The sequence below is a fragment of the Anolis sagrei genome, chromosome 2 (genome assembly GCF_037176765.1).
Source record: "Anolis sagrei isolate rAnoSag1 chromosome 2, rAnoSag1.mat, whole genome shotgun sequence".
NCBI lineage: Eukaryota > Metazoa > Chordata > Lepidosauria > Squamata > Dactyloidae > Anolis > Anolis sagrei.
The window spans coordinates 3,458,937-3,476,166 of NC_090022.1; the positions used below are offsets into that span (position 1 = coordinate 3,458,937).

Consider the following 17,230-nt stretch of genomic DNA (forward strand, 5'->3'; position numbering starts at 1 on the left):
GCAGAAACATCATTTTCTTCCTACTGTACTCATGCCAGCCTCCCTTCCTCTCTTGCTCTCTCTCTCTCTCTTCATGAAGCCAAACGCACCAGGAATAAAACCACACAAAATCAACTAACCCTAAGTTTCTCAAAGCGGACAAGAGCAATGCGGAGAGCCATCTCCCAAAGCGGACATGAGCAAAGCGGACAGAAATCAGATAGGAGCATGAGGCACGGAGGCTGAGCCCCAAGGTAAAGGTAAAGGCTTCCCCTGATACTAAATCTAGTCAAATCCGACACTAGGGGGTGGTGCTCATCTCCATTTCTAAGCTGAAGAGCCAGTTTTGTCCATAGACACCTCCAAGGTCATGTGGCCAACATGACTACATGGAGCGCTGTTACCTACCCACCGAAACAGTACCTATTGATCTACTCACATTTGATTGTTTTCAAACTGCTAGGTTGGCAGAAGTTGGGGCTAACAGCGGGAGCTCACTCCACTCCCCAGATTTGAACTGCCAACCTTTTGGTCAGCAAGTTCAGCAGCTCAGCAGTTTACCCCATTACGTCACAAGTGGACCCTGCACAATCATCCTAATGTTCCCTCTCGCGCTAGCTCTTCAAGTCAAAACGCCGCTCATATGTCAAAGCAAAACAGGTCACGCAACACCTTAAATGCTCTTACGTGTTCCCTCAGTGTCTTGAGGCACCTTTGCTCCCATCAGGAGACCCTTCCCACCACGGCCCCCTTACTAGGCTTTTTCAGGAAGAGCTCCACGGGGTTCTGCAGCGTCTCGTGGTCTATGAGACACCGGAAGCGGCCTCGCTGCTTGGGGGCGATGGTGATCCTGAGCCAGGTGTAGAAGGTCTGGTCGTAGTTGGGGGTGATTTCGCCGTAGTCCACATGGAGCCCCGTCACTTCCCCGTCCTCTAGCCAGAAGAGGCGGATCTCCTTGGGGGAGAAGCCATAGGCCCGGCAGGTGAGGACTTCCCGGCCGTCAGGCTCCACACGGAAGGAAATCTTGGCCTTCGGGGCACCTGCGGAAAGGACCGACTTGAAGGTTTCCCAAGGAGAACCAGGGCCACGCAGCCAGCCCTCCCTTTCCCTGGGTCAGGGGCCCAGGACCCACTTATGAGCGGAAAACAGTTGCAAAGCAGTTAGGAATTGTTTGTCAATTTTTCATGGCTGGGATCACTGGGTTGCTATGAGTTTTCTGTGCTCTCTGGCCATGTTCCAGAAGCATTACCTCCTGATGTTTCACTCACATTTATGGCAGGCATGCTCAGAGGTCGTGGTGACTATATAGTAATATTATATATATACTAGGCGTCCCCTGCCACGCGTTGCTGTGGCCATCATGGGGGTTCTGTGTGGGAGGTTTGGCCCAATTCTATCGTTGGTGGGGTTCAGAATGCTCTTTGACTGTAGGTGAACTATAAATCCCAGCAACTACAACTCCCAAATGTCAAGATTCTATTTTCCCCAAACTCCACCAGTGTTCACATTTGGGCATATTGAGTCTTTGTGTAGAGTTTGGTCCAGATCCTTCATTGTTTGAGTCCACAGTGATCTCTGGATGTAGGTGAACTACAACTCCAAAACCAAAGGACACTGCCCACCAAAGCCTTCCAGTCTTTTCTGTTGGTCATGGAAGAACTGTGTGCCAAGTTTGGTTCAATTCCATCATTGGTGGGGTCCAGAATGCTCTTTGACTGTAGGTGAACTATAAATCCCAGCAACTACAACTCCCAAATGTCAAGATTCTATTTTCCCCAAACTCCACCAGTGTTCACATTTGGGCATATTGAGTCTTCGTGTAGAGTTTGAGTCCACAGTGATCTCTGGATGTAGGTGAACTACAACTCCAAAACCAAAGGACACTGCCCACCAAAGCCTTCCAGTCTTTTCTGTTGGTCATGGAAGAACTGTGTGCCAAGTTTGGTTCAATTCCATCATTGGTGGGGTCCAGAATGCTCTTTGATTGTAGGTGAACTATAAATCCCAGCAAATACAACTCCCAAATGTCAAGATTCTATTTTCCCCAAACTCCACCAGTGTTCACATTTGGGCATATTGAGTCTTCGTGTAGAGTTTGGTCCAGATCCTTCATTGTTTGAGTCCACAGTGATCTCTGGATGTAGGTGAACTACAACTCCAAAACCAAAGGACACTGCCCACCAAAGCCTTCCAGTCTTTTCTGTTGGTCATGGGAGTCCTGTGTGCCAAGTTTGGTTCAATTCCATCATTGGTGGGGTCCAGAATGCTCTTTGATTGTAGGTGAACTATAAATCCCAGCAACTACAACTCCCAAATGACAAAATCAATTTTTTTTTTAGTGAAGGACATACATTGGGTTGTTAGGTGTCTTGTGTCCAAATTTGGTGTCATTTCCCCCGTTATTTAATATTTTACTCTGTTATTATTATTTTTATTACATCTATTATTTTACCCTACTTATTATTATTATTGCATTTATTATTTTACTCATTATTTTACATTATTATTTTACTTTATTACTGTTATTATTACATGTATTATTTGACTGTATTATTGTTATTATTAAATGTATTATTTTACTCTATTATTACTGTTAATATTACATTTCCATTATTTTACTATATTATTATTATTATTACATTATGTTACTCTCTTTATTCTTATTGCACATTTATGTTGAAGAAGGTGAGAATCAGAGTTGGACAGTCTTACCTTAAATTACAGTGTTATGTAAACATTCAAAGACATTTAACCTTCTGATGCCTCCATTAATGTCAATTTATATTTTGAAACGGACCAGTAGCTGCTGTATTTCCCACCCTCGGCTTATACTCGAGTCAATACATTCCCCTAATTTTTGTGGTAAAATTAGGTGCCTCGGTTTATATTCGGGTCGGCTTATACTCGAGTATATACGGTGTGTGTGTGCCAGCTCCACTGGCTGCCGATTCAGTTCCGAGCACAATTCAAGGTGCTGGTTTTGACCTACAAAACCCTATACGGTTCCGGTCCAGCGTATCTGTCTGAACGTATCTCCCTCTATGTCCTACCCCGGAGTCTGAGATCATCTGGGGAGGCCCTGCTCTCGACCCCACCACTGTCACAAGTGAGGCTGGTGGGGATGAGGAGCAGGGCTTTCTCAGTGGTGGCTCCCCACCTGTGGAACTCACTCCCGGGGGAGATTAGGGCATCATCATCCCTCCTCGCCTTCAGGAGGAGGGTGAAAACTTGGTTATGGGACCAGGCCTTTGGGCACTCTGGCAATTAAATCAGACAATCAGGCAAGTAAGACCAGCAGGATGGATGAATGGAAAGAAAAACTAGATCTAGGTGTTAACAAACGCTGACCATGTAAGAGGAGAAACTGGGTTTGTATTTGGTTTTAATGATTTTATTGATTTTATGGTTATAATGCGTGCATGTCAACTGTGAATTATTGTAATTTTGTGTATGATTGTTTATGTTGCAGGCATCAAATTGTGCCTTGTTTCTGTAAGCCGCCCTGAGTCCCCTTCGGGGTGAGAAGGGCGGGGTAAAAGAACCCCAAATAAATAAATAAATAAATATAGATATATATACACACACACACACAACCCATATATAGTCAAGTAGAAGCCGACCTCAAGTACTACATAAAACGAGGCACCTATATATATAGTACTGATATTGTACTATGTTAATAATTTAATATATAGTTGAAGTACTTTGGCCACATCATGAGGAGACAGCAAAGCCTAGAGAAGACAATGATGCTGGGGAAAGTGGAAGGCAAAAGGAAGAGGGGCCGACCAAGGGCAAGGTGGATGGATGGCATCCTTGAAGTGACTGGACTGACCTTGACGGAGCTGGGGGTCGTGACGGCCGACAGGGAGCTCTGGTGTGGGCTGTTCCATGAGGTCACGAAGAGTCGGAGACGACTGAACGAATGAACAACAAATGTATATATATCTTGTAAGCCACTCTGAGACCCTTTTGGGGTGAGAAGGGTGGCATATAAATGTCAAAAATAAATAAATAAATGTCTGTTGGAAACTAGGCAAGTGGGGTTTATATATATATCCCCGTGGAATAATGTCCAGATGGGAGAAAGAACTCTTCTCTGTTGGTGGCAAGTGTGAATGTTGCCATTGGCCAGCTTGGTTAGTATTGAATAGCCTTGCAACTTCAAAGCTTAGCTGCCTGAGGGAATCTTTTGTTGAGAGGTGTTAACTGGACCTCATTGTTTCTTGTCTGGAATTCCCCTGTTTTTCACTGTTGTTTTTTTTTCTTTCCTGTCCTGATTATAGAGTTTTTTTTAATACTAGTAGCCAGATTTTGGGTTGTTGTAGGTTTTTTTCGGGCTACATGGCCATGGTCTAGAAGCATTCTCTCCTGACGTTTTGCCTGCATCTATGGCAAGTATCCTCAGAGGTAGTGAGGTCTGTTGGAACTAGGAAAAAGGGTTTATATATCTGTGGAATGACCAGGGTGGGACAAAGGGCTCTTGTCTGCTGGAGCTAGGTGTGAATGTTTCAACTGATCACCTTGATTAGCATATAATGGAAACAAACAAGGACATCTAATCGCCTCTCAACAAAAGTTTGCTCTAGGTAATGTCAGGCCATTATATGCTATGTATTGTCGAAGCCTTTCATGGCTGGAATCACTAGGTTCTTGTGGGTTTTTTCGGGCTATAGGGCCATGTTCTAGAGGCATTTCTCCTGACGTTTCGCCTGCACCTATGGCAAGCATCCTCAGAGGTAGTGAGGTCTGTTAGAATTAGGACAATGGGTTTATATATCTGTGGAATGGCTGGGGTGGGGCAAAGAGCTCTTCCCTGCTGGAGCTAGGTGTGAATGTTTCAACTGATCACCTTCATTAGCATTTGAAGGCTTGGCTGAGCCTGGGAAAATCCCCCGTTGAGAGGTGTGGATACTCCACCTCAGACATCAGAAGAGCTGCAAGACCAAGAACAAGCTACGAGAGTCAAGACGAAGATCCACCCAGAGGAAAAGTGTTCCTGCCATACATCAAGGGAACCACTGACCGCAGAGGGAAGCTGATGAGGAAACACAACATACAAACCACCTACAGACCCACCAAGAAAATCCAACAAATGCTACATTCAGCAAAGGACAAGAGGGATCCTCTCCCCTCTGCAGGAGTCTACCGTATTCCATGCAGCTGTGGACAAGTCTACAGAGGGACCACCAAACGCAGCAGCATTGCCCAGACACGCATCAAGGAACATGAAAGGCACTGCAGACTACTTCAACCAGAGAAGTCAGCCATAGCAGAGCACCTGATGAACCAGCCTGGACACAGCATATTATTTGAGAACACAGAAATGCTGGACCACTCCAACAACCACCATGTCAGACTACACAGAGAAGCCATTGAAATCCACAAGAAGCATGTGGACAATTTCAACAGAAAGGAAGAGACCATGAAAATGAACAAAATCTGGTTACCAGTATTAAAAAACTCTAAAATTATAACAGCAAAACAGCAGAGAGGAAACAACCAGGCACATCTTAACACCTCTCAACAGGGGATTTTCCCAGGCTCAGCCAAGCCTTCAAATGCTAATGAATGTGATCAGTTGAAACATTCACACCTAGCTCCAGCAGGGAAGAGCTCTTTGCCCCACCCCAGCCATTCCACAGATATATAAACCCATTGTCCTAATTCCAACAGACCTCACTACCTCTGAGGATGCTTGCCATAGATGCAGGCGAAACGTCAGGAGAAATGCCTCTAGAACAGTGTTTCTCAACCTGGGGGTCGGGACCCCTGTGGGGGTCGTGAGAGGGTGTCAGAGGGGTCGCCAAAGACCATCAGAAAATATAGTATTTTCTGTTGGTCATGGGGGTTCTGTGTGGAAAGTTTGGTCCGATTCTATTGTTGGTGGGGTTCCGAATGCTATTTCATTGTGGGTGAACTATAAATCCCAACAACTACAACTCCCAAATGGCAAGGTCTATTTTCTCCAAACGCTACCAATGTTCACATTTGGGCATATTGAGTATTTGTGCCAAGTTTGATCCAGATCCATCATTGCTTGAGTCCACAGTGTTCTCTGGATGTAGGTGAACTACAACTCCAAAAACTCAAGGTAAAGGTCTACCAGAGCTTCCCAGTATTTTCTCTTGGTCATGGAAATTCTGTGTGCCATGTTTGATTCAATTCCATCATTGGTGGAGTTCAGAAGGCTCTCTGATTTTAGGTTAACTATAAATCCCAGCAACTCCAGCATTACCAAATGACAAAATCAATCACCCCCCAACCCCACCAGTATTCAAATTTTGGGCGTATCGGGTATTTGTGCCAAATTTGGTCCAGTGTATGAAAATATATTCTGCATATCAGAATCGAGAGCAGTACGTGTGAAAAAGATCTTGGAGTCCTCGTGGACAAGTTAAACATGAGCCAGGAATGTGATGTGGCGGCAAAAAAAGCCAATGGGATTTTGGCCTGCATCAATAGGAGCCTAGTGTCTAGATCAAGGGAAGTCATGCTACCCCTCTATTCTGCTTTGGTTAGACCACACCTGGAATATTGTGTCCAGTTCTGGGCACCACAATTCAAGAGAGATATTGACAAGCTGGAATGTGTCCAGAGGAGGGCGACTCAAATGATCAAGGGTCTGGAGAACAAGCCCTATGAGGAGCGGCTTAAGGAGCTGGGCATGTTTAGCCTGAAGAAAAGAAGGCTGAGAGGGGATATGATAGCCATGTATAAATATGTGAGAGGAAGCCACAGGGAGGAGGAGGGAGCAAGCTTGTTTTCTGCTTCCCTGGAGACTAGGACGCGGAACAATGGCTTCAAACTACAAGAGAGGAGATTCCATCTGAACATGAGAAAGAACTTCCTGACTGTGAGAGTTGTTCAGCAGTGGAACTCTCTGCCCCGGAGTGTGGTGGAGGCTCCTTCTTTGCAGGCTTTTAAGCAGAGGCTGGATGGCCATCTGTCAGGGGTGATTTGAATGCAATATTCCTGCTTCTTGGCAGAATGGGGTTGGACTGGATGGCCCAGGAGGTCTCTTCCAACTCTTTGATTCTATGATTCTATGATATTTACATTACAATTCATAACAGCAGCAAAATGACAGTTATGAATTAGCAATGGAACTAATTTTGCGGTTGGGCGTCACCATAACATGAGGAAGCGTATTAAGGGGTCGTGGCATTAGGAAGGTTGAGAACCACTGCTCTAGGGGGTTGAGAAGGGCGGGGTAGAAATGCTCGAAATAAATAAAAATACCTCTGAGGATGCTTGCCATAGATGCAGGCGAAACGTCAGGAGAAATGCCTCTAGAACATGGCCATATAGCCCGAAAAAACCCACAAGAACTGAGTGATTCCGGCCATGAAAGCCTTCGACAATACAAATAAAAATAAATTCATTAACTGAGCCTGCCTTCAACTCGTTTCTGGCTCATGGCAACCACATCATGAGGTTCTCTTGTTTGGGGAAAAATTTCCCTCGCTTTCCCTTTGAGGCTGAGAAAGTGCGAGGCCAGCCCAGCCCGAGATCCTGCAGTGGGTTTTCACGGCTGAGTGGGGATCGGGACCAGGGGCGGCTCAACCCATTACGCAAAGTAAGCATTTGCAGTATAGTTGATTTTGCTCAGGGGCGCTCTTGGGGGAAAATAGACCTTGACATATGCGAATTGTAGTTACTGGGATGTATAGTTCACCTACAATCAAAGAGCATTCTGAACTCCACCAATGATGGAATTGAACCAAATATGGCACACAGAACTCCCAGGACGAACATTAAATATATATCAGTGATTGGTTGGGGGGGGGGGGCGCAAAATACTGTTTGCTTACCATTGAAGATTACCTAGGGCCACCTCTGATCGGAACCCTGCTCTCCAGAACCCAAGGCCCAATGACATGTGAACAGAAGGGTGGCTGGCACTCACTCTTTTTAATCTCGGTGCCTTCCGCGTACTCCAAGTACTTCTTCAGCCAAGCGATGCAGCCGGTCTCCAGGAAGTCCTTCATGGCCGTGTTGCTGCTGTTTCTGGCGTCCCAATACGCCTTGCTCTTCTGCGCCTCAGGGTCAAGGGCGGTCCAGTTGCCGCTCACGGAGTCAAAGGAAAGGAAGTCCCTCCCGTTGTAGGCATTCTTGAAGTGGGTGCTCTTGGTATTGTTTGGGAACACGACGCAGCCAAACCTCATCTGCCAAGTCAGGATTTCTGCAAAGAGGGGTGAAACATTGGCATGAGGCTTTCTCCCTTGAAATGTTCACTGGTTTTTGTTCGCCAAGTTTGTTATGAATAACTTCCCAATAACTTTAAAGCATAAGGTCTTTTTATTGTAATTTTCCAGTAAAAGGAAGGGTATGAGAACTCTTACAGATCAACGTTTGGTATCAGCCATTGGTTGAGGTTCTGGGTTTGAGCCTGCCACTTTTGGACTCTCGCTTGCTGAGGTGTTCCAGCGAGTGTCTCTGGGGTTAAAGAAACAGATCCACAGCATTCGTGGAAAAAAAATCCAAAGGACTCCAGCTAGAAAATCTTCAGAGTTTTAGCCGGTAAGGTCTACTCGGGTACCCATAAAGGAAATTGGAACCGGGAGTAGGGCCCCACGCCAGCCAAGCCCAAAAGACAGATCATACAAACATACAGATTCTATGTAACTACTAGTGTGCTGTCACACGCTGGGCCTGTAGCAATTGTCTATTAACAGGATGTGATCTTTATGTACCCAGCGGGACGCCGGCGTGCCTCGGCTGAGAGGCCTTATGAATTTCCCTATACAAAGTCTTTAGAAGCTTGGAAAGTTTAACAAATTTATTTATTTATTTACAGCTTTTATATTCCGCCCTTCTCACCCCACAAGGGACTCAGGGCGGATTACCGTGTACACATATATGGCAAACAAGATGATGTCCAACTCTGTCACTCCTTTCCACCTGCTACTAAGGAGGCTGTCGAGGTCCTGAACCGGTGCTTGGCCGCTGTGACGGTCTGGATGAGGGCGAACAAATTGAAACTGAATCCAGACAAGACAGAGGTACTCCTGGTTAGTCGTAAGGCCAAACAGGGTATAGGGTTACAGCCTGTGTTGGATGGGGTCGCACTCCCCCTGAAGACGCAGGTTCACAGTTTGGGTATGATCCTGGACTCATAGCTGAGCCTGGAACCTCAGGTTTCGGCAGTGACCAGGGGAGCATTCGCACAGTTAAAACTCGTGCGCCAACTGCGCCCGTACCTTGGGAAGTCTGACTTGGCCACGGTAGTCCACGCTCTGGTTACATCCCGTGTAGACTACTGCAACGCTCTCTACGTGGGGTTGCCTTTGAAGACGGCTCGGACGCTCCAAGTAGTCCAACAGCCATGATACTAACAAGAGCGGAGCGCAGGGAGCATACCACTCCTCTGCTGCACCAGCTCCACTGGCTGCCGATCTGCTACCGGGCTCAATTCAAAGTGCTGGCGTTGGCCTTTAAAGCCCTAAATGGTTCTGGCCCAACCTACCTATCCGAACGTATCTCTGCCTATCAGCCCGCCAGGACCCTAAGATCTTCTGGGGAGGCCCTGCTCTCTATCCCGCCTGCTTCACAGGTGCGGCTGGCAGGGACGAGAGACAGGGCCTTTTCTGTGGTGGCCCCTCGGCTGTGGAACGCCCTTCCCATGGAGGTAAGATCAGCCCCCTCGCTAATGGTGTTCCGAAGAAGATTGAAAAACTTGGATGTTTGAACAGGCATTTGGTTAATCAGTGCAATGAATGTGACGATCACAGGAATGGAAATATGGACGACGAATTTGGATCACGACTCTAGTTATGAGATGCATTGGGTTGTTACTGTTGTGTAATATTGTATACTGTGCTCTTTTGTTTTAAATTGTATATTGTTGATTGATTTTATCCTTGTTGTAAACCGCATTGAGTTGCCGGTTAGGCTGAGAAACTGCGGTATACAAGTAAAGTAAAGTAAATAAATAAATAAATAAATAAACATTCAATGCCAATTTTGACATACAAACATATACAGACATACACAGAGACTATTTAACTTTTTTCTGGCCTCCGGGGAGCTGTCGCTTTCATCCTCCATCTGCGACGCTGATGAAGCACTTCCGCATTCCCCGCATGCTTCCCCGCTGGAATGCTTTTCTGGAGTCTTCTTTACAGCCTCATAAATCAGTTAATTTAGCCTCCCTACACTTTAAGGTGGTACCTTATTTTCCTACTTGACAGATGCAACTGTCTTTTGGGTTGCAAAGGTCGACAACAGGCTACACACAATTGGTTGGAAACCCACTCTAACCCAGACTGGCTTTGAACTCATGACCTTTTGGTCGAAGTGATCTTAACGCAGCTGACACTCAGCCAGCTGCGCCACAATCCCGGTGCACCAATAACGTTCTTTATGGGTGCAACAAATCAGTCAAATACTTCTTAGAGCTTCAACAAATCAACCAAATATTTCTTTTCTTGTCCACAATGGACAGGCAACTAGCTTCATGAACTGTTTCTTTCTTCTATGAGGGACATTCTTTTGACCCCTCCCTGGGCAATCTGTCTTTTGGGCTTGGCTGGCATGGGGCCCTACTCCAGGTTCCAATTTCCTTTATGGGTACCCAAGTAGACCTTACCGGCTAAAACTCTGAAGATTTTCTAGCTGGAGTCCTTTGGATTTTTTTCCCACGAATGCTGTGGATCTGTTTCCTTAACCCCAGAGACACTCGCTAGAACACCTCAGCAAGCGAGAGTCCAAAAGTGGCAGGCTCAAACCCAGAACCTCAACCAATGGCTGATGCCAAATGAGAGACTCCCTCCTGGGCACACAGAAGACTGGGTGACTTGGAAGGCGCTGAACAGACTGCGCTCTGGCACCACAAGATGCATAGCCAACCTTCAGAAATGGGGCCACAAAGTGGAATCTACGACATGCGAGTGTGGAGAAGAGCAAACCACTGACCACCTGCTGCAATGCACCCTGAGCCCTGCCACATGCATGATGGGACCTCCTTGCAGCAACACCAGAGGCACTCCAAGTGGCCAGATAGTGGTCAAAGGACATTTAATCAACTCACAAATTTTGTATTTTGTCTGTTTGCTTGCTTTGTTCTGTTAGAAATGTAATATAATCAACTGGTTGCCCTGACACGATAAAGAAATAAAGTAAAAATAAATAAATACTCAGACTCAGTGCCCCCCCCCCCAAAACAGAGGCTGGATGGCCATCTATCGGGGGTGCTTTGAATGCAATTGTCCTGCTTCTTGGCAGGGGGTTGGACTGGATGGCCCACGAGGTCTTTTCCAACTCTGTGATTCTATGATTCTAGATCCTTTTTACACTGGCTGTTTTCAAACCATCCTATAAGTCAACCCAGATACTCCTTAGAAATCGGGATCTCGGGCTTCCTCCTCCCCGCCAACTCACTCACTCGAAGTTTGGGTGATATTGTTCCTGAGGAAGGCCACGTCGGCCCGCAGCGCCCGCTCCAAGTGCACGGCTCCGACTTGGTTCTGTTTCCAATAGCCTGGGAACTCTTCCTCGGCCTTATGGATCCACGGGGCACGGGCGGCCACCTCCCGGATGTTGTTGTCATAGTAATACATAGCCTCGCCGTCCAGGTAGGTGTGCATCGCAAACTGCACCGAGGAGCCGGAGTGGACCCACATGGTCAGGGTATAGTACATGTGATGCATGGAGGAAGCTGCGAAGGGAGAGGAAAAGGAGCAGAGAAGTCACACAAAGCCCCCCCCCCCCCAAATGTATACAGTGTTCCCTCGCTACTTCGCAGTTTGCTTTTTGTGGAATCACTGTTTTGCGGGTTTTTGACTCCCAGTTTATGAATGGTTGCCGTAGCCCAGAGCAGATTTTCCCACCTGTCACCAAGGAGGCTGTCCAGACCTTGAACCGGTGCTTGGCCGCTGTGTCGGACTGAATGAGAGCTAACAAATTGAAACTGAATCCAGACAAAACAGAGGTCCTACTGGTCAGTCGTAAGGCCGAACAGGGCATAGGGTTACAGCCTGTGTTAGACGGGGTCACACTCCCCCTGAAGGCGCAGGTTCGCAGCCTGGGAGTGATCCTGGACTCATCGCTGAGCCTGGAACCTCAGGCGTCGGCGGTGACCAGGGGAGCATTTGCACAGCTAAAGCTTGTGTGCCAGCTGCGCCTGTCCCTTGGGAAGTCTGACTTGGCCACGGTAGTCCACGCTCTGGTTACATCCCGTTTAGACTACTACAATGCTCTCTATGTGGGGTTGCCTTTGAAGACTGCTCAGAAGCTTCAAATGGTCCAACGCTCAGCAGCCAGGATGCTAACAGGAGCGTCACTCAGGGAGCATACAACTCTCTGTTGCGCCAGCTCCACTGGCTGCCAGTTTGCTACCGGGCACAATTCAAAGTGCTGGTTTTGACCTACAAAACCCTTTACGGCTCCGGCCCAGCGTACCTGTCCGAACGTATCTCCTTCTACGTCCCACCTCGGAGTTTAACATCTGCGGGGGAGGCCCTGCTCTCAGCCCCACCTTTATCACAAGCGAGACTGGTGGGGACGAGGGACAGGGCCTTCTCGGTGGTGGCCCTTCACCAGTGGAATGCACTCCTGGGGGAGATTAGGACATCAACATCCCTCCTTGCTTTCAGAAGGAAGCTAAAAACTTGGATGTGGGACCAGGCCTTCGGGTAAGCTGGCAGATGGACAAAGACAACCAATGACGACCAGAGTAGGAAAGGATAATGATGATGCGAGATGGATTACAGACTATGAATTGGCGAACATTGACCACAGAATGATTTTATTGCTGCTAGTGCTAGTATATTGTTTGAAGGAGCTGGGGGTGGTGACGGCTGACAGGGAGCTCTGGCGTGGGCTGGTCCCCGAGGTCACGAAGAGTCGGAGACAACTGAACGAATGAACAACAACAACAGTATATTGTTTGACTGTTTAATTACACTGTTCAACTGAGAAAAAGTTTTGGGCCTGAAAATAGCTGTTCTTTTATGATTTTGGGGTGCTGAAAACGAAAATGACATTTAAAAATGTGTATTGGCTCTAGTTTTTATGATATAAGCAATCACGTGATCACGTATGGTTGAAAAAATGCATGTTGCGACTTACACTATGGAAGATTCTAGAATACTCTAGAAAGTTTGATGACGCAGTATTAGTGCCGTGTGCAAAAGCCAGAAAGTCCTATATAAGGCCAGACTTTTGAACGGTGAGGGTCAGTCAGTTGAAGACTGAGACAGTATCGTTAAACATCGTTTTACATTGTTCTTTTTACTGTAGTGATGCCTCCTCGCACATGTGTAAATAAAGCACTCTGGAAAAAAGATCTCAAGGCCAATGGACTCCGTCAATGCTGTCAGACTCCTGCTACAGCATTGCAAGAGGGAATCCTCTCCTTGAATACAAAAGAAAAGTCAAGAAAAGCAAATAGGATATTAACTAAAATCACGACATTTAAACTTTCAGACTTTTCAACTGCATTAGGCCTACTAATAGCGTTTCTTGCCGCACAAACATAAACAATAGACTAATTAAATAAATATTTCTCGTGTATAAACTATTGGCAATATCATTTGACTAAAATTTAGTAAATATTCACGGTTTATATACATGCAGTAAGGTTAGGCGCATTATCATAATATTAACGAATTACCTATTGTGGAGAAAATTGAAATAGCTGTTGCATAAAAACCAGAGCCAATTAACACATTTAATTCTTATATTTGAATTCAGCATGTTAAATTTATTAAGAAACAGCACATTTCGTTTCCGTAACTCTCCCTGAAAACGCAGGTTCACAGCTTGGGTGTGATCCTGGACTCATCGCTGAGCCTGGAACCCCAGGTTTCGGCGGTGACCAGGGGAGCATTTGCACAGTTAAAACTTGTGCACCAGCTGCGCCCGTACCTTGGGAAGTCTGACTTGGCCATGGTAGTCCACGCTCTGGTTACATCCCGCCTAGACTACTGCAACGCTCTCTACGTGGGGTTGCCTTTGAAGACAGCTCTGAAGCTTCAATTAGTCCAACGCTTGGCAGCCATGATTCTAACAGGAGCGGAACGCAGGGAGCATACAACCCCCCTGTTGCACCAACTCCACTGGCTACCGATTTGCTACCGGGCTCAATTCAAAGTGCTGCCATTGGCCTTTAAAGCCCTAAACGGTTCCGGCCCAAGCTACTTTTCCGACCGCATCTTGGTCTATGAACCCACCAGGACTTTGAGATTTTCCGGGGAGGCCCTGCTCTTGATCCCGCCAGCTTCACAAGCACGGCTGGTGGGGACGAGAGATAGGGCCTTCTCGGTGGTGGCTCCCCGGCTGTGGCACGCCCTTCCCACAGACATTAGATTAGCACCATCTCTAATGGTATTCCGCAAAAAAGTAAAGACCTGGTTATTTCAGCAGGTGTTCGAATAATTAGTGCAATGACTGGTAATGACATAGGAATGGAACAATGGATGACGAATCTGGATCGTGTTTTTAGTGATGAGATGCTAGTGATTGGTTATTATAGTAATTTGTGTACTGTGTATTGATTAGGTTGTTAACTGTTTTTATATTGGTGTATTGAACTTTGCTGTTTCCTGTGGTGTTGTGAACCGCTGTGAGTCGCCTCCGGGCTGAGAATAGCGGTATAGAACTAAAGTAAATAAATAATAATCCCGCCTCTTGGCAATGATGGAGTGTGGAAGGGGGGTATTACACTCCCCCTCGGGAGAGAGGCAGCCAATCAAGAGAGATTGCAAAGCAAAGCAGAGAAAGCTAGCCAAAATAAAAAGTGTGTGGTGTCTTTAAATCTCTCCTCGCTTCTGCCTCACCCTCGGAATGCGATATACATATATAGCATCCCTACTATGCGGATTTTCACTTTTCGTACGTGGTCCTGGAACGTAACACCCGCGATAAGTGAGGGAACAATGTATAGTACAGTGTTTCTCAACCTGGGGGTCGGGATCCCTGAGGGGGTCGCGAGGGGGTGTCAGAGGGGTCGCCAAAGACCATAAGAAAACACAGTATTTTCTGATGGTCATGGGGATTCCATGTGGGAAGTTTGAGCCAATTCTATCGTTGGTGGAGTTCAGAATGTTCTTTGATTGTAATGAACTATAAATCCCAGCAACTACTACTCCCAAATGCCAAGATCTATTTTCCCCAGACTCTACCAGTGTTCACATTTGGGCATATTGAGTATTCCACCATTGCATGAGTCCACAGTGGTCTCTGGATATAGGTGAACTACAACTCCCAAACTCAAGGTCAATGCCCATCAAACCCTTCCAGTGTTTTCCACTGGTCATGGGAGCCGAATTTGGTTCAAATCCATCGCTGGTGGAGTTCAGAATGCTCTTTGATTATAAGTGAACTATAAATCCCAGCAACTACAACTCCCAAAATACAAAATCAATCCTCCCCCAACCCCACTAGCATTCACATTTGGGTGTATTGGGTAGTTGTGCCCACTTTGGTCCAGTGAATGTAAATGCATCCTGCATATCTGATATTTACATTATGATTTATAACAGTAGTAAAATGACTGTTATGAAGTAGCAACGAAAACAATATTATGGTTGGGGGTCACCACAACATGGGGGACTGTATTAAGGGGTCACGGCATTAGGAAGGTTGAGAATCACTGGTATAGTGGATATAGTTATTTGGTAGCTAAATCTATATATATAAAAACGCTCTGTACATAATGAGTACCTTAAAAACAAAAAAACCAAGGAACGAAATCACACCAAATTTGGCAACAAAACATCTGACAACACAAGGAGTGACCATCACTCAAAAAATTATGATTTTGTCATTTGGGAGTTGTAGTTGCTGGGATTTATAGTTCACCTACAATCAAAGAGCATTCTGAACTCCATCAACGATGGAATTGAACCAAACTTTGCACACAGAACTCCGCTAACCAACAGAAAATACTAGAAGGGTTTGGTGGGCATTGACCTTGAGTTTTGGAGTTGTCGTTCACAAAAATCTAGAGAGCACTGTGTGGACTCAAACAATGAAAGATCTAGACCAAACTTGGCATGAATGCTCCATATGCTAAAATATAAACACAGATGGAGTTGGGGGGAAATAGACCTTGACATTTGGGAGTTGTAGTTACTGGCATTTATAGTTCACCTTCAATCAAAGAGCATTTTGAACCCCACCAATGATGCAATTGGGCCAGACTTCACACACAGAACCCCCATGATGACCAACAGAAAATACTGTTGTCTTTAGTAACTCTTCTGACACCCCCTCAAGACCCCCCAGGCAGGCCCGTAGCCAGGATTTCGTTTCGGGGGGGGGGGGGGCTGAATTTTTTTCAGGGGGGGTTTCGGGGGGGGGGTTAAGTTTCGGGGAGGGCTGAGTCTGAGTGAAAGAGGGTCTAGCCTAGCAAACCTTTTGTATCATTACCCCAATACTCCCATGCATATGGGATATATTGAGTATGGTGATCAGATCATGATATGAATAAACATAACAGTATAAATAATGCACCAGTAAGGCCTTTTCGCGAACCACCATGAGAATTTCGGGGGAGGGGGGCTGAAGCCCCCCGAGCCACCCCCCTGGCTACATGCCTGCCCCCAGAGGTCCTGACCCCCAGGTTGAGAAACACTGTAATAGAGGATAACATAGGAATCACTAGACTGGGCCACAGCAACGTGTGGCAAGGCAGGGCTAGTATGTATGTGTATGTATATATATATATATGAATGTGTGTGTATTTTGTTTTGGACTTCAACTCCCACAATTCCTAACAGCTAGCAGACTCTTAGGAATTGTAGGAGTTGAAATCCAAAACCCCTGAAGGGAGGGCCCAAGTTTCCCCATGCCTGTTGCCAGGCCCGTAGCCAGGATTTCGTTTCGGGGGGGGGGCTAAAAAATTTTCAGGGGGGGTTTCGGGGGGGGGCTGAGTTTCGGGGGGGGCTGAGTCTGAGTGAAAGAGGGTCTAGCTTAGCAAACCTTTTGTATCATTACCCCAATACCCCCATACATATGGGATATATTGAGAATGGTGATCAAATCATGATATTAATAAACATAACAGTTTAAATAATGCACCAGTAAGGCCTTTTCGCGAACCACCATGAGAATTTCGGGGGGGGGGGCTGAAGCCCCCCGAGCCCCCCCCCCTGGCTACATGCCTGCCTGTTGCAGGGCATTTGGTTATTTTAGCAGATTTTAAGAGTTAACAGTTCATGGAACATCAAGAAAACAACAACAGCTCAACAGACACAAACACACAACCCAAGCAGCTCACCAGAGCGTCCTTCCATCAGGAGAACAA

General features: G+C 46.3%; 1 protein-coding gene across 1 annotated transcript in view; it reads right to left on the reverse strand.

The window, feature by feature from the left end:
- LOC132766387 (class I histocompatibility antigen, F10 alpha chain-like) overlaps positions 1-17,230 on the reverse strand; it is a 44,605-nt gene that overhangs the window by 18,774 nt on the left and 8,601 nt on the right. The window contains exons 2-5 of the mRNA XM_067463247.1: positions 17,204-17,230; positions 11,366-11,638; positions 7,889-8,164; positions 735-1,019 (exon numbers count right to left, since the gene is read on the reverse strand). The exon at positions 17,204-17,230 is cut by the window's right edge and continues 85 nt beyond it. Of these exons, the coding sequence (XP_067319348.1) occupies positions 735-1,019; positions 7,889-8,164; positions 11,366-11,638; positions 17,204-17,230 (861 nt within the window). The remainder of the gene's footprint in view (positions 1-734; positions 1,020-7,888; positions 8,165-11,365; positions 11,639-17,203) is intronic.